The sequence below is a fragment of the Ovis canadensis genome, chromosome 17 (genome assembly GCF_042477335.2).
Source record: "Ovis canadensis isolate MfBH-ARS-UI-01 breed Bighorn chromosome 17, ARS-UI_OviCan_v2, whole genome shotgun sequence".
Taxonomy (NCBI): domain Eukaryota; kingdom Metazoa; phylum Chordata; class Mammalia; order Artiodactyla; family Bovidae; genus Ovis; species Ovis canadensis.
Genome location: NC_091261.1, coordinates 78,606,368 through 78,634,074, shown reverse-complemented (window position 1 = coordinate 78,634,074; position 27,707 = coordinate 78,606,368). Strand labels below are relative to the sequence as shown.

At 51.0% G+C, this 27,707-nt stretch overlaps 1 protein-coding gene across 3 annotated transcripts in view; it reads right to left on the bottom strand.

Annotated features, from left to right (window-relative positions):
* ZNRF3 (zinc and ring finger 3) overlaps window positions 1-27,707 on the bottom strand; it is a 163,078-nt gene that overhangs the window by 109,542 nt on the left and 25,829 nt on the right. The window contains exon 1 of one of the 3 annotated variants that reach the window (XM_069557181.1): window positions 23,259-23,437. The exons of the other annotated variants lie outside the window; for them this stretch is intronic. Within the exon in view, the coding sequence (XP_069413282.1) occupies window positions 23,259-23,315 (57 nt within the window). The 5' untranslated portion in view covers window positions 23,316-23,437. Of the gene's footprint in view, window positions 1-23,258; window positions 23,438-27,707 lie in introns of those variants that run through there. 3 annotated transcript variants of the gene reach the window in all.

Below are 27,707 nucleotides of genomic sequence, written 5' to 3'. Positions count from 1 at the left end.
CAGGGGGCCAGCTTCCCCAGTGCCATCCCTGCAGCAAGAGGTGTGCAAGGGCACCCCTGCCAGGAGCTCCCCATCGGTTTAAGGGCCTCAGCCTTCTTTAAGAGAAAGATGAGAACCCATCTCTCCCCCCAAAAACACATCCACAAATGCAGGACAACCTGGAGGAAATACCGACCCCCCCCCCAAATCCATTACTTACGGAAATCAGATCAAAAGCAGCCCTTGGAGTGAGTACTCCAGGTTGCTCTGTTTGGACCACTCCCTCCCTCAAAGGGCTACAGGTTCGTGTCCAGTCACTGGCCTCCCAACACCACCATGGGGGTCAGGGGTGCACGGCACATCTCTGGGTTGCCTTGCAAGGCCAACCCTGCTCCTTTCTAGTGCTGCGGCCTTGGGTAAGCTGCCTAGCCTCTCCTAGCCAGTCCCTGCATTCTGTCTATGGAGAGTTATTAATGACGACCCTCTTCTATTATAGGCTTAACTGGGGTGTAACAAATAGGGGGGGCAAAATGCCAAGAAGGAAAATGTTATGTGGGGACGCAAACATGATTCTACTGGCTACTGCAGCTGAACGAGCCACACGCAGACTGGGCACTGAAGAGTTAACTTGGAAACACAGGGTCCAGGACTGTTAGGTGTGTTCAAGGCCAGAATTTCATACACACACAGGCCAGAAGGCAGAGGAAAGGGCTGGGAAGGAGTGGACATGGGGAAATAAACCCTCTCCATACAGGTGGATCCACCTTTGGGAGCTCAGACCGGAAACTCCAGTGAAGACCATCAACCCACCTGCACCCCCCAGAATCCAGGGCACAACAACCAAAAACTTCAGACAGGGTCAAGGAAACAAGATATAGTATCATAATAGTTGAGAAGATTAGGGATATTTTTAAGAGAAGAATACAACTGGAACGGTGTGAGCAGAGATCCAAGAAGTGAGTTCGGGGGGAGAAGTTATCAGAATCCTGAAGTCAGAGACTGAAAATAAAAGGGCAGCCAACCAGGGGGAGCAAAACTTCAACAGCAAATTAAAGCTGCACACACTGTTAGCTTTCATCCTGAAGGGGCCTAACTCCAAAAACCCCACTCTAGACAGGTTCCCAGTAAAATCACACACATTTTAAACTGTGCAAAAATTCCCCCACTCACTCAAGAGTTTCTGATTTAAAAGCATATTGATTCTGGCATAGCAAGATCTCAAGATCTCTCTGGCACAAAAATCTCTGTTAATTATTTTGGAAACTCATTGATCAAGTCTTTCACTCCTATTGACAGAAAAAAATGTTAAGACTGCAGTCCCAGATCCTATGTAGCATCCAACTAAGACCCTGCAGAGTGCTGGTACAACTCAGAAGGCCTGCCTCTGACCTCAGTAGGCTTGCAATCTAGTGAAGAGGCAGACACCCCCACCCCCACCCCTACACACACACACACAAAACCTATTATGAAGTGACAGATGCATGACCAGACCAAGCTTTTGCAAGTTCAGGGGTAGCAGAGATGGTTGGGTGCAGCCATGATCCAGGAGAGCTTTCTGGAGGTGGCAGTCTTGAAAGATGGGCAGAAAATAACCAAAGAGGCAAAGTCTGATTGGAGGAGGTGAGTGATTCTACAGTAGGGTATCAAACTGCAAAGACAGATGGGGAGCAAAATGCCAAGGGCTTTAGAATATTAGGTAACACAGGGTTTAGACTCCATCCTACAGAGAGTAAAAAAGCTCCTAAAGACTCGTGAAGAGGAACATGACATCTGGCAGGCGAGTAGCAGAGTTGAGGAGGGGATGCAGGGCCCTAGCTGAAACAGGCCACTGGAGGGTGGGGGGGCTTCCTGCTAAAAGAGAAATGACTGTCCCTCAATGAACCAAAGAGAACCATGTGTTCAGGCTGCCAGTGTGGCTTTGCTGGGGTGGGGGGGGGCTGGTGTTTAAACAAAGGGGTGAAGATCAAAAGAAACTGTTTGCAAATGAGAGCCCTCCTACCCCTCTGACTTGTCATTTCTAGTCCTTTCATCTACTCTCCTGTTTGAAATTCGGGTGAAAAGGAAAAGCATGTGGCCAGTGGCCTGCTGGCCTGGACCTGGGTCTGGCCCCACATGCAACTGGGGGTAAATCACTCAAGTTTTCCCAACCGTCTCCCTCCTTCACTGAGGAAGGTCAAGGATGGGATCTCAGGCCTTGAAGTAAGTGCCAAGTCTGGATCTAGGCTGGGGTAAGACCAAAAGTTTCCATCGAAGATTCCTAGAGGTTCATCAATGCCCAACACCAAGACCTTCAGCTGCAGGAAAGCCACGATTACACATCCCTGCAACCATCTTCCTTCCTTCCCAATGATAGAGAAAACAGCACTTATGTCATGAAGACAACACAAAGAACTAGAAAAGTTCCTTTTCAAAAACCACAAGTGGGGAAAAAAACATTTAACTCAAATACAACCGATCAGCAAGAACCAATAGATGAACGTAATCATCAGGAGGAATGAAGTTCAATGTTCTGCTACTTTCCCTAAAAACAGTTTCTGACCAGGCTTGGGGCACTGAACTAAATTTCAACCTTTGTCACTTAGTGTAACTTAGAGCAATGAAGAGTAAAGGGTTTAAAATCATCTTGACTGGGTCTGCATTTCCGTATTTGTATCAGGAGGGACTAAGACCTTGGACGAGTCATTTCACTTCTTTAAAGCCTGTTCCCTCATCTATAAAATGGGAACAAGGGCACTTAACAGCACAGAGCTATTATGTGAAATAAATATGGTCATCTGTGTTGGGTGCTTAACGTCATATGGGCATATTGTGATCACATCCCAAGGCAGTGATAAATGTTAGCCCTGTGATATTTTAAATCTGTGGCCCTCACCCCTTGTCTAAAGGACACAGGAAGTAGTGTCATGAGAAGTAAGGAATCCATATGATAAGGACACCTCCCAGCAAAAAAATGGACTGCAAACCCCTCTTCAGAAAGAACTTGTGTGGCCCCATTTGTGGGGAGAAACAGGTTGGCATTCTTCCCCTAGAATCTAACAGCTGCCTCTCCTCTCATCTCACCCCGACCCCTCCTCGGCTGCAAATACTCAAGGATTAAGAAGACATTCAAGCTTTGTTCCGTCTCATTTCTGCTCTGGCATTCTCTTTTGCCCTAAATGCCGTTTCTGCTCCACAGCAGCGGGCCCTGCACTTCAGAAGGGTCTTGCACTTTCAGGGTGCCCTCGAACCTTGATTTCCACAGATCCTTACAACACTGACATCCTCGTGGCAGGAGCCGCCAGCCCCACTTTCCGGACAGGGACCCCCCCAAGGTTAAGAGGGGCGGGGCATCATGCTGGCTCTCAGCAAGGAGTCCCAAGGGTCGCAGTCAGAACCTCCTGCCCTGAGCCCGAGGGTCTTCGGGGCTGCACTGCTGGGATCTGAATCACAGGCGGGATCTGTGGTGGCTGTCCCACGCCCGCGGGGGGCAAGGAGCCGGGCTCTCCTTGAGGACTCGGTGCAAACACCCAGGTTTCCCAGAAACCCGGACACCACCGCCACTGGAGCAGCCCCCGGGAGCTGTGTGGTCAGAGGGGGTCCTGCCTGCGCCAGGAGCTGCAGTATAGCCATCTCTCTTGGGGACAAACTCTTTTTGCAGAAACTTTAAACACAAACACACGCGTGCGCGCGTGCGCGCACACACACGGAGGAAAGCCAGCCGCATCCCCTGCAAGCTGTGAAATGTGTGAGGAGGCTCGACCCGCCGGTGGGTCACCAGGAAGGCTGGGGGCTCGGTCTCTCCCCCGCAGACTCCCCAGGAGAGACGTGCGGGCAACAGGCCCCGCTCCGGGTTCGGTTCTCCACCAGGTTTTACCCTCCGCCGCTTCTCCCCACACTTCAAAGGAAGTATTTTTGTACAGCCCGGGGAGGAGTGTAAACTGGCCAGCTGCTTCCAAAGCAGAGCCGTTAACCCTGAGAGGGCCGTGGGGGGCTGGCGGAGTCGCGGGGAGCCGTCTCAGCCCGCACCCAGGCCGGCTCCCCACCCCTCCAGCAAGGCGGCGTGCCTTCCAGAGGCAGGGCTAAATGGAAACTCCCGCTAACAGACCAGGCCTCTCTCTCAGTCCCTCCCTGAGCCACACGAGGGGCTCAAGGGCTCAAAAGCTAGCGCCAAGTCTGACCCCTTGAGGCCTGGAGGCCTGGGGAGAGCCCGCCCACCCTTGGCGCATCCCAGGGGCTGAGCCCCTTCTAAGCACGTGGGGCAGGGCCGTGAGGGGGCCGCCCCTTCCCCAGGACTCCCAAGGGCCGCCTGGAAGGCCTTCCAAAGGAGCAGGGGAGGGAAGATTAAGACCCCAGGCCCAGTCAGCTCTCCATTCTCTCCGGATTCTTCACCCTCCAGAGAGTGTGTGGACCCAGGGCCAGAACCAGCGTCCTCAGTGCCCGCGTTGGAATCCGAGGCTTCCTTCCAGGAAAGAAGACCTGGGCAGTGCGCTGGGCATGCTCCTGCTCACCAGGGGCCTAGCCAAGCGGGCTTCTCCGCACAGACCACCCGAGACACAATCACCTGGGGGCTGCAGGTAGAGCAGCGAGGGCTTCTCTTAAGAGTCTACATACCTCGGCCTCTCTTGTGTTTTCACCCCCACCCACACTATCTCCAAGGATTTACTAGAAACCCCAGGGCGTCCCAGGAGGCCCCAACCACACCCAGGTGGGCCTCCGCTCCTGCCACCTGGCTACCAGCTTCTGGGCAGCCCTAGAGTGGCGGGCAGGTGGGTGTTTGTCCCGACCCACTGGCAAGAGCATCCTGTAATTTCCTGACACTGAAAAGGATGCTATAAATAGTTGGTGTTTTTAATGTCATCGGGCCTCCAGAACAGAGGGGGCCCAACAGCTGTGTGGGGCCAAGGTTCTGGGCATCTCAGAGCCGCAGTTTGGAAACCCTGGGTGGTGCAGTCAAAGGGTCTTCAAAGAAAGGAACTCCAAGAGTGTTGAGCTCCATCTGAAGAGGCTACAGTGGAGGGAGAAGGTCAGAACCATCCCTCAGGATTTACAAACCACTGCTGAGCAGAACAGTGAATGGCCTCTTGGTGGAAAGATGCATAGTGCAGAGGCCAAAAAGGAAGCAGCCGGAATAACCTCCGAACTCCAAGCTGCCATTTCTGCTACATTTGGGCCTCTGAGACACAACAGGACACTCCCGATCAAATAAGCACAAGATGATTCAGAGGCTTCGTTTAGTCATTCAACAAACTTTAAACTTCGTTCTGCCACATGCTGAAGATACAAAGAACAAAACAGATAGGCTTTTTGACACTTAACTTCTGGTGGAGAAGGTGTGGACAGTAAGAAGCGAAACAGTCTCCACAAGTGAAGAGGATACCTTATAATCTGAACTCTAATTACACTAGAACTCGGCATAAGAGCATGTACCTAAAAGGAGTTATAGTCAAGTAACTGAGTTACTTCGAGGCTCTCCAGACAGCAATTACACTTCAAAAGAATAAACACATCTCTCCATTTATTTGCTCCTTTGAAATAACTATCCCCACTGGTTTTCCTAAAACTGAAGTATAAGGAAGGACAAGAGTGGAGAGTAAGACTGGACCCTGAGTACTGAACTCTCAACATCGATGCCTGAGTCAGAAGGAGACTTATGGTCAGCACTGCTGTCGTGAGGCAGTGTGTGTGTGTGCGCGTGTGTACATTTGTCAACGGCCAGACCAATTCAGGCAAGATTAAAGATAAATATAGTAAAGTTGCTACTGAAACTTAGATCTAATTTTAGCCTTTAAATTTTTTCCAAAAAAATAATCAAAAACTATTTGCTGGAGGAGATATCAGAATTAATTCCATCTAGAATATAGCAAGCAGTCCAGGGTACTTGACGTTGTATCTTCCTAACTGAAGCAAGGCTAGAAGACTCCCAAGATGGTCAGGGATCTCAAAACCATCTCATGTGAAGAATAATGGAAAGAACTGGGGTGCTCAGCAAGGAGAAAGCCAATGTTATCGGTTCCATCGGCGGTGGCAGGTGGCACATGGCAGGATGACCACCTTCAAAGATCGGAAGGGCCATCATGTCTTAGTGGCTCTGGGTGTTACGGTTGAATTGTATCTCCCCCAAATCTCCATATTGAAGTCCAAACCCCCAGGACCTCAGAGTGTGACCTTGAAAGGGGTGATAGGTTAAAGGTGAGCTCTAATCCAGTACGACTGGTGTCATTTTAAGAAGGGAAAATCTGGACAGAGCTGATCACAGAGGGAAGGCCATGTGAGCACGCAGGAAGAAGGCAGTGGGCTGTCTGTGAGGCAAAGAGAAAGGCCTCTGAAGAAATCAGCCCTGCCGCCACCCTGATCTTGGACATGGAGCCTCCAGAACCATGAGAAGACAGATTTCTGCCACATGAGCCACCTAGTCTGCGGTGCTTTGTTCCGGAAGCCTGAGGACACTAACATACTCTAGAAACCAGAACCAAGGCATGGAGTCTGGGTCCGTATAAGGAAGAACGTTCTGACTTCAGCACCCCTGCAAAAGGACACTGCTTCCTTGAGGGGCATGTGTGTGTTGGGGGCGGGGAGCTGAAGAGAGGCTGAGTCCCACCCTCAGGGCCATAGCAGAGGCTGGGACCTCATCAGAAGCCACTGAGGCAAAGGGAGGGATGCCCCTGGCTAGGGAGAGCTCAACTGCTGACAGTCTCCATCAGGAGGGTCAACTCCACTTGAAAAAGTTAAAAAAAGAGAGAAAAAAAAAAGCCCTAAGTCAACGCTCTGTGAAATGTGACACACTGTTGGAGAAGAGTTTAAACTCATCAGGAGTCTCCTCTTCACACTCACGGGGAGAGCGGCTCAGCCCTGCTCACGTTACATTCTTCCTACAGGCAACCAGAGCCAGGAGAGCGTATGTAATCTTCCCGTGCGTTAACCAAGGTAGACAGCCCTGAAAGATGCACGTCCATCCTGCTCAGCCCAGCGCCTCCGAGGAGGCTGGGCCCCAAAACCCAGCCACCAGACTCACAGCCCGAGGGTCAGGAGTTGGGGAGGGTGGCCAACCCCAAATCCAGGATGTGAACCCAGCCCAGGAGCCGAGACAGTGCTTCTTCCAGAGGCTCCTTCCAACGCGCATTGCATCCAACTCTGACACGCCAACCACAGGCCAGTCGAGGGGCTGCTCCATGTGAACGTGGGTCAAATGCAGGGCAGAGTCCAGCAGCGAGTCATTCAGGATGTCTCAGTTGCCAGGCCGCTCCGCTGTCTTATCTCCCACAGCTCACTCAGTTGCAACACTCTCGCTCCTTCCTGCCCCTGACAAACGCCCAGAGGACAGGCTGTCTGGACCTGGTGCTGGGCTTGATCTGGTATCGCCTCCTATCCGCTTGGAAGGTATCACTGCTTAACTCTCTCAGGAGTCTTCCCATGATGATAGAAATTAAAAGTCTTCAAAGACAGGTGCTGTCTCTTGGTTCTTTATACACTCTGACCCCAAACCCATCCATCACCCAAGTCCAGAGAAGACCACAAACCTGCTAAGGCTGGATGGAAGAAAAGGGCCCATCACAGCTGAGAGGCGTTCGGACCGCTCTTGGGGGGATGACTGTCCCAGGGCCCTGTGGGAAGCTGGAAACCAACACAGTCTTGGCCTCCCATGCTCGTAATCTGACAGGAGACTGACAGGATGAACGTGGTCCCTAAACAAACCTAATGCCAGCCAGCTGGAGTGGAGTTTCCCCAGCACCTTGGGGCCTTTGAAAAAAGAGAGCTGTAGGATCAAGGATACTCGTGAAATGCCAGCTTGAACAGAGTTCAATTCCTCTGCAGTGGGGTTTTGCTGAGCCATTAACTCACTACTGAGCAGTCTAAGTCTCCAAGATGGAATGATGATAAACAGCATTCTCAAAGTTAGCTCACCGTGGAATCCTTTCCAGAGCATTCTGTAGGACTGAGTATCTTTCAGAAGGTGCCTTGAGAAAAGCTCATATTTGAGGCCTAATCCAGAGAAATCTGCGCTGGACTTTAGAAAGGGTACCTCTGTTTTAATACAGGCCCTAAACTCTCACAACATTCCCAGACCAAAATAAACCAAGTCAGCCAGTAAAGACCCAGATCAACAAACACAAGACAGCCTCAGTCTTCCTCCCCAGGAGCGTGTGCTCTGCACCTGCCATCTTTCCTAGGGACAGAGAAGCAGTAATTGAGTGCTTTGGTGAGGAGGAGAGCTCCCTGATCCCCAGATGTGCTCCAGCATAGCTCAGAGATAAGGATCAAGCTTTTTTTTTTTAAGTGACTTAAGCAGAAAGGAATAAAGGTCACAAAAGAGCTGAAACTATGAGAGGCAGGGAAAGATGAAAACAGAAAATTAAACATTCTAGAGAGAATGCCGCCCGGACTGGCCCCGGTTCATTCGGCACCTCTTGCCCTAAATTAAAAAGCTGACACGTGCTTTGGTCCTGGCTAGAGCAAGCAACAGCTCCTGGAACAGGCTTCACCTTGGTTACACATTTCTACTTTAAACATTCCAGAGCCGCCGACGGCCTCCCAGGAACAGATGCTCCTGCTTCTCAGGAGGGAGTTAGTTCCTGTGGAAAGTGTTTGTTTAGTTTGATTACAACTTTGAAGAGGGGCTAGGAATTCTGGCCCAAAAGAATTCAATGGTCAGGCCCTCCGCTTACATAATTTGTAAACAAACAGAGTTTATCCTAGTGTGGCTCATTTGGCTCAGTGGCTGGATTTAGAAAAATATATTCCTCATTCATGTGGGAGAAGCCACAGTCAGGCCTGTCAATAACCAGAAATATGTCCAAACCCAGCCTGTCTGTCACTTGATTGCCTAATCCTAACGGACGTCGGAGTTGCTCTTCGGAAACCCAGGACTGTCAACAGATGGAGCCCCAGCTGAAGGGTTACGGGCAGAACCTGAGAGGCCTCTGATGAATCGCTCTCCCAGAAGTTTCTATGCACTCGTGGTATATTAAAAAAAGAAAGAAAGAAAGCTCTCAGAAAAAAAGGGCCACAACAGCAAATTTCCCAAGGGTGTCATGAATGGTTGAGAGTATGGGTGGAGAGCAATTTGTTACTAATAACAGTTAAAGGCCAAAGTTGGCATGTAATTTATTTATCTTTAATAAAATGAATCCAAGGTTTTCACTCGAATGTCACTTACTCCCTTACATTCCAGGCTGTTCTCCTCGGGAGAGGAGAGCACAGCCCCCAACTGAGCCTCTGGGCGGCTGTGATTACAAACCCTGCTGCTGGCTAGGGAGCCTGGAATGGGGGGAGGTCATGTTATCAAAAATCCAGCCATGCACAGGGACCTCCCAACCGCATGGACCTGTGACGCCCATCAGCAAAAAGAGTCAAACACCTTCGCTGGCATTTAAACCACCAGCCCCCACCCCACCCCCTCCAGCCCGGATCCATCCCTTGCTTGCCCTCTAAAACTCATTTCCTCTCTGGTTCTCCAGCTTGGGTGGCTCTCCCCTTTCCTGCTCCCGTCCCACCCCTCGGCACACAGATCTGAGCCCCCGAGAATCTCACCTGGCCCCCATGCCCAGTTCACGGATGTGGGCGCTGAGGCTCAGAGGGGCTGGCTCCCCTGGGGTCTCACTCATGTGACAGGTGGGGAGGAGGTCAGGAGTCTTGTCACCAAGCAGTGCCTCAACTTGCCACCAGCACACTCCACATGCCACGGGGCTTCCTGGTCTACTTGTGACTCCCACAAGCTTGGAAAAGCCCTGTCGGAGGCCGACCTGGCCCTGGGTCTCAGCAAGGAATGCCCCCCACCCGACCACTGAGATCTAAGCGCTGGCCTTCTTTAAGAACCCAGCTGGAGGCCAGCCCCCAGGAGCTTCGCAGCAATGCTGGGCACTTTCCCCCAGCCCTGGGCATGCAGTATTCAGTCCAGCCCTGTCACCATCTCGGGGGCACAGTCTGGCTTTCCCACTGGCCCAGAAGCACCCCCTCACCCCTGCCCCGGTCACTCAGAAGGAGGCCCGCAGCGGTTCTGAGCACACTACCTGGAAGATGTCAGGCCCACATCCATCAGACCGCTCCAGGAAAGAGGGCACAAGCACAGCGGGACACACCCTTAAACACCAGAGGCCTCCTCACACGCCATGCCCAAGAACACAGAACACCGCCCGCGGTGACGAGACGGGCAGCCCGAACCCAGAGAAGACAGCGCTGCGCCACCTCCCCTCTCTTCTCACTCCATTTCAGACCTGGGGTCTAACGGAGAAACTGAGGCTCCTGGGCACAGACCAGATTTCATCAAACTCATTGCGTAAATGAGGAAGAGACATGGGCCAGAAGGAGTCCCTTTCTTCTTTGCACTGAACATTTCCAGGAACACGAGCCTATGGACCTGATTTGCAGAACCGTCCCCTACCAGCAAGAGCAAATTTTAGTTTATTTTCTAAGAAAATCAGTACAAGTGAACACCGTCCTGGACAGGAGGCCCGAGTCCACAGCGGGGCGGTGAGCGAAGCCAACAGGAAGCCCCTAGGACGGCTGGGCCACGCTAGAGGCTGCCAGCTCCTAGGGGTTGCCCATCCCCAGAGTGCAAGAGACTTAAGACCAGGCAGGGCTTTGGAGTTCTGGAAAGTGGTTTGAAACCAAAAGAGCTCCTGTAGGCAAGTAGGCCTGACAAGCCCAATGGAGACGCTAGGCCTGGCCTGAGAACCCGCAGTCCCTGCTGGACCATCACCTTCCTCTCTGCTCCCCACCCAGACAGCTCTAATCCCCAATTACAAACACCCAGACTGCAAGCACAGGTCCTGTCACTGTGTTATCAGTGCGGACTTTCCCTTCTGAGCAAAACCACACAGCGTTTTACTGACCACACAGTCGGGCCAGCTGAGCCAGAGGAAGGGGTGCGACGTGCAGTGGGTTTTGGTCCTCGTTTCAACAGCCAGAGTGGGGGCAAGACACGCCCCACAGGGCAGGGGGCAAGTGGATGGTCCATGAGTATCACTAGGAAACATCAACACGGCCACGTTCAGGCCGCAGGGACACTAACTCAACCTCCCTGCACTTCCGTCTGTCCAGGTTTGCCAGTGATGCCCACTTCTCTCCAGAATAACCTTGCACACTCCCCAATGCTACTGCGAGGTGTGCTTTCAGACACTGCTGCTTCATCCTTGCCTGCTGCTGACGAGCACCGGGGCCCAAGGACAGAAGGACGCCACCGAGATGCCCGAGGAAAGGTAAGGGAGCAGGGGTTCTTTGGAGAGAACCTGGGCTTCGCTCAATTCTTCGCTCATGGACCGGCAGCACTTTTCAGTCGGATGCCGCCTCCTCTCATTCACCCTTCTTCCAAACTCTCCTTTCAACCGGTTGCTGACTTAGCTGCGTGGAAGCTACTTTGATGGGAAGCTCGTCTACTATTTGAAGAAAGCAGGGCCCCCTGCCATGCTGAGCAGAGTGACCCACCCTGGTGGGTATCTTCAAATGGAGCCAAGTAGAAAATTAATACTATTTTCATGGTCCACCGGTGCATTTACAAAACACTCGCCTCCCACTGAAAGCTTGCTAACTCAACCAAAAAGGCACCAAAATGACCCGAAATCTGTTTTAGGAAAGAGGCTTAATCTGGGTTCTTAAAGTATACAGAAGAGAATAGCAAACCTCCTTTCAGCTGTATCATTTGTTCGATTATGCTTTTTTTGTTAAAAATATGTAACATATCTTATTAAACATGTTATCAATCAACTCAACAAATGAAAGCTTATGAACCACCCACTCTGGACCACGCAAAAGTTCTCCCGCTCCACCATCCTTGCTGCTGGCAGAAGGGCGGGGAGGTGAAGAATGGGACTTGTGTTTACAGAGACAATGAAATGGAGCAGAGAAAAGAGTTACAGAGTGCCAGTAATCAAATCTGAATATGGCGCTGGGTTGGAAAACCAAATCAAAGCAAACCCTTATCAACAAATCCCCACGGAACCAGACCATGAGAAGGCACGGCTACCATCTGGGCTCCGTGAGGAACAAAAGGATCACCACCTGCTCCCTCGGCGAGTCACCGGTACATTCTCAAGGACGGTGCAGTTCTTGTGTGTGAGAGACCAGGAAAATTAGGGAGAAAATTAGATGAGGTTAAAATGACAGTTGACGGATAACACAGAGCCATAGGAGATAAACTGTCAAATGGCCCCGTTTGGCACTTTGGGGTTTCATGTGAAAATGACTTCAGGAAACCTTTCTCCAGGTGGCAATTAACATTTAAACTCGAGCTCCCCCAAGGGAAAGGGAAATTTCAGGAAGGGGAGGGGATGCTTCCCTAGCACAGGGCACTCAATCCGCAGGTGCTGAGTGAGAGAAGGCAGAAACCCACGCCCACGACTCCATCCTGGGTGCCTCCTGAGCCACTAGGACATCTCTGCGGCGTCCACCACAGTCACCTGCTTTGTCCGACTGTCTTTCCAGCAGGACTGTGGACTCCAGCAGCAAAGCCAGGGTGCTGACGTGTATTAAGCACTTACTGTATGCTTTACATGAATTAGCTCACGATCCTCTGCGGGTACGAGCTATCCTGTCCCGGGTGAGAGATGGGGAGGCAGAAGTTCAGGGAGGCTGATGACCTGGCCAAGGTCATGGCCTGGCAGTGGCAGAGCCGGGATGCACATGCCGGCCCGACTCCTGGGCCGACGGCACCACAGCGCCTCTTCTGCGGCAAGAGCCTGGTCAGCTCCAAACTCTTGGCATGCAGCTGGCGGCCATCGTTACCTGTAAGAGGCGAGCAGACCACCGTAGGGTTTGCTGGCCTCAAACCACTTTACGGCGAGGCTGGAAAAACAGTCCTGCACTGCGGGCCAGCTTTTCCAGTCACTAGTTGCGTTAAACCTCCCTGCGCCTTGGTGTCACCGGGGACACAGGGATGGAACCTCTTACCGCTCAGAAGCATCCTGAGAATCCAGTGGGACCAACAGTGTAAAGCCCCAAAGGCAGTCTCTAATGTGGTATTCTTTCATTCATTCAAATATTTCACCAACCACCTATGTGACCTTCAGCCCCCAAAGCCTCCCATGCAGGAGAGGGCAGAGCCAGGGGTGGTGGAGCCAGCCACGCAAGGTTCCAGGCCAGGTTAAGTGACAGCGGCCGAGAGGTAATCACTTGGGTAGTTTCACAAGCAGAATGTTTACCCAGAGTCCAGCCTGGGAGAAACCACTGTCCTCTGTCTTGTCACTGGATTTGATACCAAGTTTCCTTTTCCTTTTCCTTAATGGTTTAACAAATCTCCGTCGCAGCTCTGTTTTTCCCATTCCTGAGCCTGAGGTCTAAAGGTTCTCTATTACTTTCGGCCAGGAAGTCCAGCAAAGCCAAATGGAGCAGGCCTGCAGAGATCAGGACGGGGTTCTGTCTCTGTGTTTCCTGCCCCAGCTACGACGGTCCTTGCCAGAGTTACATCATAAATCAGAACGTGCTGGGGCCCAGTCGAGATGCACAGGCGGAGCCTGGTCATCCATAAAGAGACACCTCCACACACATTGCCCAGGTCTCCGCTCGGATCTGAAAGCCCTCAGGTCAGCCAGAGAGCAGATTCCTGAGCCAAATCAAGGTAAAAAAAAAAAAAAAATCTCAGCTTCTAGAAAGTCCAGGGACAGCAGAAAAGTGCCCTAAGCAATGTCAAGTGGGCACGATGATACAGAGAGGTGGTCTTTACCAAAGAAGCAAAAGGAAGGGTCAAGCCCATGTGTGTGTGTGAATGCACCCAGAGAGCCTTCGCTAAAGCTGCAAAGGAAACAAAAATAAACCAACAGGATAAAAGGAAGGCTGTTGCATGAGGGAGAACTTTTGCTCTAGTTTTTTTTTTTTAAAAAGAGAGAGAGAGAAGAAAAGAAAAAGAAAGCACACACTGAAATGATCTAAAGCTGCCTATAAATATTTGGAAACATCAAAGGCGGTCCTGTTAAATTAAAAATGCTGTCACACAGATAGGAACTAGCCTCCAGCGCTCTGCCAGCTTCAACATGTGAGCCTGTGATCTGAGGAGCGAGGGCTCAGCTCCTCGAGAAATCTGATTCACTAAAGAAAAAAGTGAACGAGCAGTTGAGTTTTAATAAGGGCATTAAATACCTTAGGAATGAGCTAATTAGAGTTTAACTCTTTCAAGATTGTCCGAGCTCTTAAGAATGCTGTAAAGTGAGCTCCCTCCAGAATCTAGTTAAATCGGTCTCGAAACCTGCAGTGTAAAAGAAAAGTATTAAAATAGCACCTTAGGACTTCAAAGCTGGTAAATCCCACCAGGTCCCCAGCAGAGGCCGAGGGAAAGGAAGGGAGGAGGCCGGCTCAGAGTCGTTTTCAAGGTGAGGTTAGGTTGCTTGCTTATTTAGAGCCTGTTTTCCCCCACCCTACCCCCCGACCCCTGACCAGGTAAGGACGAGCTCACCTCCTAATACCAAATGCATTCTTCCTGCCCTGTGAGCGGGCCCTTCACCTAAGTCCTTCTTCGTGTCCTGACCCCACTCGCATGCCTTTCGAGAAAAGACGGCCGAGCCCCCCAGTCACCCAGCAATTTCCCAACACACATTCAGAGTCAGGATCCTAAAGAATTCCCCATTAGTGAAGTCCCCATCAGGACAGCAGGTCCTTTCAGGAGCAAGATTCTCTGGACTTGAAGTAGAAGGAAGCAGTACCTCTTGGAGAATGCAGAGAGAAAACACACCTGCACGGAAGAGAAAGGGGCATCTTTCCATCACCCTGTCTCAGGAATGTGGAAGAAGGGGGCAGGCTGAGGTGGAAACTACCGTCTCCATTCAAGGAGAGGAATGCACTGCCCGGTCTTGGCAAAGGGGATGGGGGGAGTTATTTTAAAAAAAAACAAAAACCCACAATGCACTCTGGTCATTCCCATTTTTAGAAAAAAGTCCAAGTGCCTAACTTGGGGGCTTAAGATTAGTAAAGTATTTGCTTTGGCATAATCGCACACCAGACCGAACCAAGCGTGGAAGTCACTTGTGCCTGCCGCAGGTCCCACGTAATAGGCCTCGAGAGCATGGCCTGAGCGCATCACAACATCCCACGGGCCCTGGCTGGATCCAGTGCAGCCACCACCCCGCTTCCCTGCGGAGCAGCCGTGCCTGCAGGCAGGTCAAGTGGCCTCAGGGACAAGGGGCAGGCTGGTCTAGAAGCCTCGCTTCCTGTGCACTGGACTTGAAATTCACACGTACGCAGGCCTGTGGGTGTGTGTGTGTGAACACAGGCCCAAGTGACTGAGCTCGGAGCCTGGGTGGTGACCGAGCTGTGGGGCTGAGCCTTGAGCAGATGGAACTGCAGCAGAGCTTCCCCATCCCCCAGGACACAGTGCTGAAAGAGGGCCCCGGCCCCTTGCAGACTCTCCCAGGAGAGAAGAGCCACCGGTGCAAGCGGTCAGGCACTGAGTGTATTGGGAAATTATTCCTATGGTATGGTCGCATCTCCTGTCGATGACTAGCATCTTTGGATTCTTTAACCTTGATCAACGATGACTTCAGAGTAAAAAGTTTCAACCACTTGGGAACGACACCGTGAGTGGTAGTATATGTGAGGAACATTATGCAAGTACGCACATTACTTTCTTCATCATCATTCTTTCATCACTAGAGCCAAGCGCATGTTGTAACTCAACTCCATTTTACACGTGAGGAAGCTGAGACCCAGAGAGGCACGGTCACCTTTCTACAGCAGGTAACTGGCAGGGTCGGGTCCAAGCCTGGGCAGTCTGCTCTGCTGCCTCTCACATCAGCAAAGGAAATCCAGAACCACCAACATCTGCATACGTTTTAAGGAAGCCGATAAGTCCTGCGTAGCAAAGGTGCAGACTAAGGCTAACAGTCACACCAATGCCCCAAGACCCGGAGGAGCCGTCCCAACTCCTGAAATATGGCTGGCTCAAGGTTATAACACAGAACCGAAGAGAACTCATACCCAAATCAGGTGATAGGCCGAAAGGGAATTTTTAAGTTGGTTCCTAGGAAAGCATGTGTATCTTCTCCCATAAAATGGGGTGCCATTTCTGCTCCACGGAAGGCCTCTCCGTTTAACTGGAACACACCCAAGGCCTGAGGACCCCACTCCAGGCAGCCCAAAGCAAAACAGCAGACAAAGCAGATGTTAAAAATCCCTGTACTAAACTCCTGACTCACTTTGGGATCTTGTTTCCTAACTTTACACTCAATTCTGACAAACGTGGCTCCCTGGTTTTCTAGGAATGGACTTCAGAAAGCAGGGGGGCGCAAATCGCATTTGCTGAGAGAGAAGCCTTGTGGGGGAGGAGGGAGCGAATTTACAGACAGATGCCTCACGACTGCACAACTCCAGGGGGTGCTGTCCACTCCTGGAGTCATGCTGGATCCATGTTAGGGCAAAGAGATGCCAAGTATCTTGAGGAAGGGGCAGCTTTCCCTCATTCATACAAAGGGACACTGTGAATCAGAGTGGGTAAATGTCAAGAGGTCAAGCCCCCAGCCCTGCCCGGAAGACAAGAGCAATCCACTGGAGAGTCATACCGGCGACCCTGAGTCAGCGAGCGACGATGACACGTGTGGTCACATCCCCTTTTGCAGCATTACGTCTCCATTCAGAGGGGTGGGGGCGGGCCCTCTAACCACGAGGCCACCTGAGCTGTTGACGCTGCCCCAGCCCAGCCTCCAGGGACTCGGGTCTCCTTCTGCAGAGCAGCGCTAGTTCCGAGGACGCTGCCCTGGCGTCCCATCCCATCCTGACCATCGGGACCTCCCGTCGAGCTTACTGGGCCTGATCAATCCCCTTCCCGATGTTTCACTGCACAACACCAAGCACCACAGAATTAATTCCACAGCATTTGCAAAGGGGCAGACGGCATCCCAGGGCTGGGTAGCAGAGACCACTCCTCTCCCTGGCCCAGCTCTGAACGCCCAACCTTGAGAGCTGGACATCCTGGGATCCCGCTTCTGGGCAGGGGGGTGGGCTGGGCAGGGGGGTGGCACCCGCTTCTGGCCACCATGGTCTCTGCTGAATATACAGGATCAGAGAAGGGAGAGGATAAGCCTTCCTGAAATGGGGAGCAGGGAGGAATGAGGATGAGGAGCTCGGGGACGGGGAGTCCCTTATCCATCCCGCCTCATGTTCTTTCCCTTTCCCTCCCCCCATCACCCCCATTGGATCAGAGATACCAGAGGGCAAAGGATGTTGGCAGGAGGTGGGAGGGAGGGATCTGTAAATTTTAAGAGACTGAAGACTCCCTATTTACCCTGCAGCAAGTAGGGGAGACGGGCTTCCCAGGTGGCTCAGACAGTAAAGAATCTGCCTGCCACAGCAAGAGAAACGGGTTCGATCCCTGGGTCAAGAAGATCCCCTGGAGAAGGGAATGGCAACCCACTCCAGTATTCTTGCCTGGAGAATCCCATGGGCAGAGGAGCCTGGTGGGCTACAGTCCATGGAGTCACAAAGAGTCAGACACGACTGAGCATACAAATACACGTGTGCGCACACACACACACAAGTAGGGAAGACACATACCTGAACTTTGACAAGTTTGCAAGGGGGCAATTAAAACAGCCTTGCATAATTAAGAAAATTAACTACTGTTACCTGAGCATGTAGTAAGAACTCTAGGGTTTTCTATATCTTCTCGTAGGAGCACATAACAGGGAATCATTCCACTTGGAATATTCGAAACTATTCTTACCCCCCATCCCATTGCTGTTTCAGAGCCTCCCCCTTCCAAAAACAAGGTTGGCATGGCAACCAGAGCACCAGTCACTGTGGTCCCTAACCACATCCGCCAGGGCCTGGCGTGCTGAGGCGTGTGCCAGCTCTGTTGTCTGAAGGGCACTCCTGGCCACAGCACGCAGCGAGCTATAATCAAGTCAGAAACCGCCGCATTCGTATAGAACTCGGCTCCACATAAATATTCATTAAATGTGAAAACCTATGGTGATGCAATGTTGAGACTGCAAATTTAAACACAAGAGTCAGGAAATGCAAAAATTACCACTGCCACTGGAACCTGAATCACCCAGACGGCACATTTAATGCCAAGCAAGTTTGTGTGTGTCCTAGAGATTTAAACCCAGTAACACCAAAGCTTCAGAACTACACGTTGGCTGCTCACTTAACTCCCTGGGTGAGGCTGACGCTTACCTGAGGGGCCTCAGAACATTTCTGGAGTGGACATGCCATGAAAAGGCGTGACTAGCCTCCAGTACAAGTGAAAGATAACATATCACAGATAGACTCTGAACTATTTCTGAAGGTCCCAGCACCCATATAATAGCCACTGTTCCACAAAAAAACAATAACCGAAAAACCTCAACATGCCAACGTGTACACAACAAGCAATAACTTAATAATTCCCAAATGTGTACAGCGGGCTGCTGAAAGACTAGAAAATCATGTTCTTTGAACTGAAACTCTAATTCCTTCCACTCGTAGTCTGCTGGCCTCTCTGACATTTATTATTTGGCTGTGCTGGGTCTTGGTTGCAGCACTCAGGACCTTTGATCTTCACTGCGGCATGTGAACTCTTAATCGCAGCATGTGGGATCCAGCTCCCTGACCAGGGATTGAACCCGGGCCCCCTGCACTAGGAGCATGCAGTCTTAGCCAGGGGACCACCAGGGAAGCAGTCCCTGCTGGTCTCTTTAGAGTACTACTGTCGTCCTCTAAAGCTGTTTCCCGGACTTCCCTGCTGGGGCAGTGGATTAGAGTCCACCTGCCAATGCAGGGGCCATGGGTTCGATCCCTGGTCTGGGAAGAGTCCACAAGCCACGGAGCAACTAAGCCTGTGGGCCACCACCACTGAGCCTGCATTCCAGAGCCCAGGCTCCGCAACGACAGAAGCCAGAGCAGGGGTCTCCCTGGTGGCTCAGTGGTAAAGAGTCCGCCTGCCAATGCAAGAGACACAGGTTGGAGCCCTGGTCCGGAAAGATCCCACATGGCTCAGAGCAGCTGAGCCCACGGGCCACGGCTACTGAGTCTGTGCTCTAGCGCCTGGGAGCTGCCACTACTGCAGCCTCCATGCTCTAGAGTCTGTGCTCCACAGCGAGAGAGGCCGCTGCAAGGAGAAGCCCAAGCACTGAGACTGGAGAGGAGGCCCCACTCCCCGCAACCAGGGAAAAGCCCATGCAGTGATGAGACCCAGCACAGCCCAAGTGGATCAATAAATAAAGAAAATATTTTTTAAGAAAAGAAGCCACAGCGATGAGAAGTGTGCACACCGCAAGTAGAGAGTAGGCCCCGCTCGCCCCAACTGGAGAAAGCCCGTGTACAGCGACAAAGACACAGTGCAAACAAAAATTAATAAATAAATTTTGAAAAGTGAAATAAAGCTGCTTTCCATCCAGCATCTAAACACAGCCTCAGCCAGAACTTCCAAGGCCAGAGGTGGGGCAGTGTGCGGGGAGCAGGGAGTTGACAACACAGAGCAAATATGAGTTAAGAACGGGTCCTTCTGGGGCTACATATAACTTTCACTATCTCCCCAAACACCAGCTTTCTAAGTGACACCAAAATATTGCACATTTTTTAAAAGAAACATACTCCCTAAAAGTCTAGGCTGAGATGTCTCTTGTTCAGCATGCTCCGAACACTGCACCCAGGCAGCCTCGCCAGCCGGGAAGGAGCTAGATGGTGCTACGGCCTTATCCCTCATCCTTTTTCCAGGCCCAGAGAAAAGAAGCAAGGGGAAATTACTTTGAGAATCTGGTCCACCCCAACTACTTGGAATAGCCCTAGGACACACCCACGTCTTGTGAACGGTTTCTCCAATCACAGAAAGCTCTCCCTCAAAAAGCCAAGTCCTTTTTTTGGTGGTGGGGGGGAGGGGGCTCCACTAACATCTCCACCTCTACCATATCCCTAAGTATCATGATCTAGAATTTCAGTTCAGTAAATATTTAAGAGCTTTATTGCAGGGCAACAGGGGGGTATGAGGAAGTCACAAGCCTTCTCTGCTGGGAGCCGTGACTTTGTGGGGGAAAAAGAAATAGTAAGGTATGGAAGATCAGCTGAGGAGTGAAAAATGGAATGCTTGGGTAGAAGGAACCCACCAGCAGAATTTGGGAATGCCTGATGCGAATGGCTGGAAGTCTGACCACAGGTGAAAGCAGTGGGGAGAAGGGAAAGTGGAGTAGGGGGCAAAGGTGGGGGTTGGGAACGTACAAGCTGCAGGTCACAGAGCGCCAGAAGCCCAGGACCCATTCGGGAAATAAAAGCAGGAACACCCAGGACACAGGGCCGCATCCCAGGCCAGCTCTGCGCTCAGTAAACAAAGGGATAGCGCTGAAAGATTCTGATGGAGGGAAGGACAAGATCAGCGGTTACTTGGGAAAGATGAGGCGGAGGGCAAGAGCTGCTCAGCGGAGGAAGACCAAGGCAGGGAGATGCTGAGGCGGCATCTGATGACTCGAAGGGGCAAGGTCAGCAGGGAGGGAGCAAGGGCACCATTTCCTCTGACTTGGCTACAAGCTACCTCGATTTACATTTTGCAAACGGCTTTGCAAGTCACGCTTGCAACATTCTTTACATGCCATCAGCCACCTGCCTACCACCTACTCCAAGACTGAGGCACTTTCTGAAATGATGCCAAGCCTCCGGGTACCTAGTGGTGGTTCCAAAAATCGCATAAAGGTGCTGAACACACAAATGTTGAAGGCACTTAAGTAAAATTAGGTATAAAGAAACGCCTTCGACGTCAAGTGTGGGACAAGCCTTGGCAGCTGGGACAACCTGAATGGCAGATGGCCCTCTGGGGAGAATCCAGGGAAGGCGCTCTGAGCTGGGAGGACAAAACCAGGAATACGGGCGAAAGTTCAAGGTGTGTGTGTGTGGGGGGGGTACCCTAAAAGCGCATGGAAAATTTGCTGGAACCCGAGCATCAGAGAAGGATGCTGCTCCAAGGAGACCAGCAGCTGGATCAACGAGACTTGAGTTCTAACCCCAGCTCCTCCTGCCACCAAAGGCTCGAGGCCCTTGCCCACAGCACCCTCGCTGTAAAAGATCGGGGCCATGGCATTCCAGGGTGCCCTCTGGTTCAAACAGGAGCTCTCATAGTCAAAAGAAACCAAGGAGCAGAAAGAGAGAAAGGAAAAAGATGGTGATGAAGGTGTGCGCCAAAGGCTCCAGGGAACAGAAGCACCTTGTCAACGGAGAACACCACTCTGGTCAGGGGGGTCATCCCTCGTGGTCCAGTGGCCAAGACTCTGTGCTCCAATGCAGGGGGTGCAGGTTCAACCCCTGGTCAGGGAACTAAGATCCCTCATGCCACGTGAGGCAGCCAAAAACAGCAGCAGCAAACAAGAACGCTCTGGTCACTCCAGGGCCACCGCGGCCCTCCCCGGGAGCACAACCTGAGGCTCACAGGGTGCAGTGAAGTGTCATAAGTCACTAACGGCCCAGCCGTCTGACACACAGATGGCAGGGGAAAGACAACGGAGACATGCCAAGCGCAACTTAAAAGCTTTCAGCTCCAGAACTTCCAGCGAGAGAAAGGATGGCAAACACCACTGCCCACGGGGGCCCCGGGCGCTGGTAGGCGCGGGATCTTTACCCGTGAGCATGGCAAGCCGCCGCAATGCCTGGGAAGCTTGTAAACCGGGGCCTGCACCCCATCTGAAGAGGGCAGCTGCTGTCTCACTGGAGCAGGCTGTTGCCACGTGGGAATGTGGACCCGACACTGCCAGATCTTTTCGTTTTTCGAGAAGAGCCAAAGCTCCAGATTTTTATGTAAAACCTCTAGATTTTTAACAGGGATCAAACGAAACAGCAGGAAGCCGTTTTCCGCCCGTGGGCCTGCTGTTTAGGGGCGCCCTGACAGTCTGGAGCTCGGCTCTAACGCACCTCTGCCTACCACACACTGACGGCAGCGCAGCTCTGAATGAGGGGACAGGGAGAGGGGCGGGGCAGACAGCATCCCAGGCAGCAGCACCCTCCTGGGCCGCAACCTGCTGCCACCAGGTGTGCCCACCACGAGGCAGTCCCTTCCGTGAGGTCTTCTCTAGGCCTGCGCGTGGCCATCTGCCCGGCCAGACGCTGTGTCCCTGCCCAGAGCCCTAGGGCGCCTGCTCCCGGATCGGGCTCAGACACACCCGCCGGGGAGGAACCCACATACCACGCCAGGCACCTTCCCTTTGATGCTGACAGTCGCATCTCAGATCCTCCTGGCAGAGGGGGAAAGCCAGTATTTTACTACTTACTAAGTGACAGGAATACACAGGGCTTCCCTGGGGCTCACGTGGTAAAGAATCTGCCTGCAATGCAGGAGACCTGGGTTCGATTCCTGGGTGGGGAAGATGCCCTGGAGAAGGAAATGACAACCCACCCCAGTATTCTTGCCTGGAGAATCCCATGGACAGAGGAGCCTGGTGGGCTACACTCCACGGGATCGCAAAGAGTCTGACACAACTGAGCGACTAACACACATACTGGAATACACAGGCTTTCACTTTTGTGAAGTTGTTTTTCAATGGGTTGTTGTTCAGTTGCTGACTCTTCACGACCCCATGGACTGCAACATGCCAGGCTTCCCTGTCCTTCACCATCTCCCGGAGCTTGCTCAAACTCATGTCCATTGAGTTGGTGATGCCATCCAGCCATCCCATCCTCTGTAGTCCCCTTCTCTTCCTGCCTTCAGTGGGTATGTTTGTTTTGTTTTTTAAGAAACTACCCGTTGTGAGCAGGGGTGCGTGGAAACACGAATGCCAATATGGCTGGGGAATATCAACTAGCCCCGCTCTTTTGCAGGGGAACTGGCCACACACGACAGGATCAGGGGAAGTGTTTATGCCTCTCCACACAGGGGTCCCAATCCTAGAACTTGAGTCTGCGAAGATGACCAAAGGATAGAGAAAAAAAGCTCCCCACAGCATCACTTATAATAACGGAAAACAAGACACTAGAAGTGTTTTGGAATATTTATTAGTAAGAGGGAAATACTTAAGGTACACAAAGGGTCATTAACACTATATAGTGTTTTTTCCAATTTTCTTAAAAATCTAAGTGCATGGGGGGGAAAAAAAAAGGAAAGGAAAGCTATCCCAAATCACAAACGGTTAACAGAGTTTACGTGGAGGCAGTGGGACTGATTTTCTTTTTCATACTTTTCTTTATTTTCCAAGTATTCTACAATAAACATGTATGATTTTTATACTTAAAGAATAAATTACAGATGATCTGGTTTTTTAAAGGGAAATGCTGGCCCTGACGAGAGGTAATGTAAAATGAATCTATCCTAGCCTTTTTGCCGAAACCGTATCTAAGTACACCAGGTCCTCAAGCAAGCGGGTCTCGAGGTTTGCCTTCAAGTGACCCAAGTTCAGGCCCAGCTCTGTGGCCCTGGGAAGCTTACTTACACTCTCAGCCCCGCTCTCCTCTGTGAAGTGCAGATAACTCAACGGCCCACTGTGCATGGAGAGATCATGAAAATGGCATCTGCAAACCACAAGCTGTACGGCAGGCGCACAGAGCTGCTTCTTCTCTAGGCTGCGTCCACAGCAGGAACTCAAGAGACATCTGCTGACAAGCTAGCGCACTTGGTTTAAGTAAAAAAAAAAAAAATCAAGTTTAAACTCTTACAGCACTGAAGGGTTACATGCACCTGATCGAGCACCACTCTTGACTCTCTCACTTTAAAAGTGCAGCAGCTTCTGCACCAGGAGACCAGAAGCTCCCATTCCAACATACATTTCCCTGTGAAACTTCTAGAATCATCAGAGTCTGTCTTCACCAAATCGACTCTACACACTGAATTTCTAAACAATCATATCACACTGGCTGCTGGGGCGAGAAGGGGGTTAATGTCAAGTCTTACCACACATCTGAAGGGTAATAAAAATAAAACGCTCTCCCTTGAACCACAACAGGCCGGCTGATCTCATTCTCTTCACACTATCGTGAGTCAACAGAGCCGCTCAAAGTCAGAATTTCAAACATCTCATTCAAGCGGCAGATGGAACAAAGACCCTCTACTCTTTACAGCCTCCCCGTCCTGTTTGGCAGGTATAAAGGCACCTCTCTGCAGAGGGGTTATCAGCTTTTAAACTCAAAGGTAAGTAAAAACAAAACAAACAAAAAAATGAGCAGGAAAGGGCCAAAAGGCACAAATCCATGTACTGTGTCATTACGCAGACGTGCCTCTTCAGAATGGGCTGCCCAGGCCTACTTGTCACCCCTGGGCCAGGTGCACCCCCGGTTTCGCACAGCTGGGTCCCACCGGAGAGGGCCTGTGGTCAGCACGCCGGCCGCCTGCGGGCAGGGCCCGCGCCTCCCTCGTGCCCACCTGCTGCCTCACCCCGCACAGGGTCGGGGGCACAGAAAGCAGCGGTGAACGCCGGCCCACTGCAGGAATGCAGACCCACGGGAGGTTTTAACCGCCAGGAGGACGGGATGAGCGGAGGGAAGGATGAGCGGATGGTCAGGTTCTGACCATCTTTGAAATCAAATTTCAGATCACAGGGAACACGCAGACTGTGTAAATAAAAGAAGAAAGGGGATGAACACGGGACAGGGCCTCTTTGGGGAAAGCCACACAGGCTGTGAAAGGGTTCTGAAAAGCCAGCTACAGGAAGGAGGTGTGTCTCACTTCAGAGATCTCTTTAAATGCCAGAGCACCACAGCCATTCCAACTTCCCTGAAGCCAGAAAACAGCAGACATGCCATCAAGCGACAGCGGCGCACTTCAAGCCACCGGTCCCTCTTCCCAAGCTTGGCGGATCAGCTCTTCATGGAAACAAACAAGGTAGAATGAGACTGTGTGATTGAAAAAAGAAAGAGAAAAGGGGAAGGAAGGAAGACGGAGAGAAATCTCTAAGGTCAGAGGGTTTTCTCACTTGAAGTCACCGGCTCCTCTCTTGGTCCATCAGTCTGGGTTTATACTGACTCTAAATTCCACCATCAGTTCCCATAATCTCATCCCAAGCAGAAAGAAGAAAGTGCCAAGTGAAGCAGGCTTGTGAAAACAGAAATGGCTGGGAATCACACAGAGCTGGGTTTTAATCTGAGCCCTGCAACTGACCTGCTCAGCATCTCCCACGTGCGACCTTAGCTCCCTGGGCTTAGTTTCCTCGTCTGAAAACCTGGGCCACCCCACTTCCCTCGTCCACTGAGTCTACACTCAGGTGCTGTACCCAGTGTCTGGCGTGCAAGAAACACAGGACCACAACCACCTATTTTTAAGAGCTCTGACAGAGGAAGACTGAGTGAAAACTTTAAATTAAAGGAGAAAAGCAGCCACTTACACCCAGGGCGCAGCTTTACGAGATCTGGCTTTCCCCTGTCAGACGCCTGATCACTAAGCTCACTTCCGAGTTGGCTCTCCCTGGCACACTCGGCTGAGGTACAGCTGAGGACGACAGAAAGGCCCAAACCTGGGAGCCAGGAGACCCAAAAAGTTCTCCAGGGTTATCCCAACCTCACCATGTGGTGCTGGCCCTTCACTTCTCTGGACCTCGGCCTCCTCATCTAACACATTAAAGGGCTGAGTCTGGGTCTTCAGATTATTGAAATGGATTTAAACGTCCTTTTTGTCATGAACTGCGAATCCGCATTCTCCAGACTTGTGCTATGCCATCAAAAAGCAAAGTTTTCATATGACATAATATTCAGGGTAATGATAATCCTGAATACCAAACTTTTACAGTTAAGCCCGGGGACACTGGGGCCTGGCCATGAACTGTTCTTCATGTGTCTGTCCATCCCTAACAGCTGTCCACATTAGGCCTCGCTCAATAATCGTGTTTTATCATGAAAAGAATGTCTTCAGACCTTCATGACGCCAGATGCCCTACCCCTGAACACACACGCACACACACGGGTGTCACGTCACACAGCCTGGGACGGCAACAGCAGTGGTTCCAACCAGAACCATCCTTCCCATCTAATCGAGCAAGTTTCTGTAAACAATCACCAACAAGGAGAGCTGATCCCAGAATGTATTAGCCAAAGCATATGAAGTGGTTCTCATCAATTCTCATAAAGATCCACCGCCTGCCTGGCGTCCACCCTGAATCCACCATTCATTCACTGAATACTGAGTGTCTGATAAGCAGCAGGTACTGGGGACCAGGGATGAAAAAAAACAAACAGGCCTGTGCCCAGGTCCACGGAGAAGCAAGCAGTGAGGGGCTGCTCTCAAGGCGTTTCAACATCGACGGGTGCTCCATTTCATTTCCTAGTGAATACTGAAAAGACACACACATCTGCAGTCCACACTCCCACACTCTGCATTCAGAGCCTCATCTTCCTGCCTTTTACCATCTAAAGGCAGAAAATTCTTTTTTTAATTGAAGTATAATTGACCAAAAACATTATGTTAGTTCCAGGTATACAACATACTGATTTGATATTAAATGCAGAAAATTCTTGGAGTAACTATCTTTTCATTTCTCCCAAGGATAATGCACTTCACTACTACAGATAGATGAACTGGAGAGAAATTAATCCATTAGAGATAAAGGATGCCTTCAGAACTAAGGGCTCCACTGTGTGCGGAGACCCAGTCAGGAAGAATTATCATTTATCCACACAGATCTAAAGGAACAGCAATACAGTATCTGGTACAGAACAGGGCTTGAGTAGAAATCCATCAGGTGAACACGCTCGACAGAGACACATAAACCTGTGGGCTTCTCAACGACTCTTGCTAGCCTGAGCTGCGCATCACTGCCTTCAAATCCCCAGGGATGGATGACTTGACGAGTGCTGGAGGACTGCTTCTCTTTTTCCTCTTGGAGAGGAGGGGCCTCAGAGAACCCACCTTGGGGAAAAATTACACATCTTCTCAGGAAAATAAAAGTGCACATGCACGGGATTGCATGCATAACCTCAGGGGTTCACAGGCCCTCTCTGGAAGTCTGTGACCCTCAGGTTAAGAACCCTGATTCTAGACTGTTAAAAATTAGACTTGAACAAACGTCAGTACCTAACCATCCAACTCCTATTTATTTAATGGTAATAGGAACAAAGGGGCCAGACAGACCTGGGTTTCAACCCAAGTTTTATCATTTGCTAGCTATGTGAGGTTGCAGAAGTCAAATAGCCTTTCTCAGCCTCAGTTTCCTCATCTGTCAAATGGGTCAACAACAGTTGTTGATTCCATGTTAAAGACGTAGATGAGCAAACACATGACGAGCTTGGCATAGTGCCCTATACAAAATAAATGCTCCTAAAGAGAAGCCAGCATCACCCTCTCCAGTCCCCAGGCTGCACACTTATCCTCACTCCCATCTTCATCTCCATTCAGAGCTGTATTAGTAACTCCCATGGCATCTCAGGGAACGAGATAGAAAGTAAGAGCCCTAAAGAATTCACGAGGTCACAAAACACAGCCCTGATGTCTTCCCCTAAATCAAATGCTTGGTTTTAACCTATGAAGGCCCTTCTGACAAGACAGTCAGCAATCCCTTTTTGTGTAAATCCAGGTCAGCTGTCAGCACGCAATTGTTCTATTAGGTCAAGTCAATTTTTAGAGAGGCAGGCCTGTTAAGTTAACTTAAAATGGAGATGAAAAGAAAGTGTTTGATCAAATGCTAAACTGCAGAAACACACTGACAGGGAGACAAGGCAGAGGAATTAGTTTCCTAAAATTATTCTCTCTGATACCCTTAGTTAACATTGGCTATTTAAGGACCTCACTCAAGCCTTTCTGACCCACCACTCAGCTCTCCTCCCAGCCCTCATGGCTAAAGGCACTGGCTTAGTTCTTAAATGTTCTCAGCAAGCTCTGTTTTCAAGACCATTCAACACTTAATCCAGGATCCAGAGGCCGATTTTAAAGCTACACAAAACCTACCATTCAGATTTCT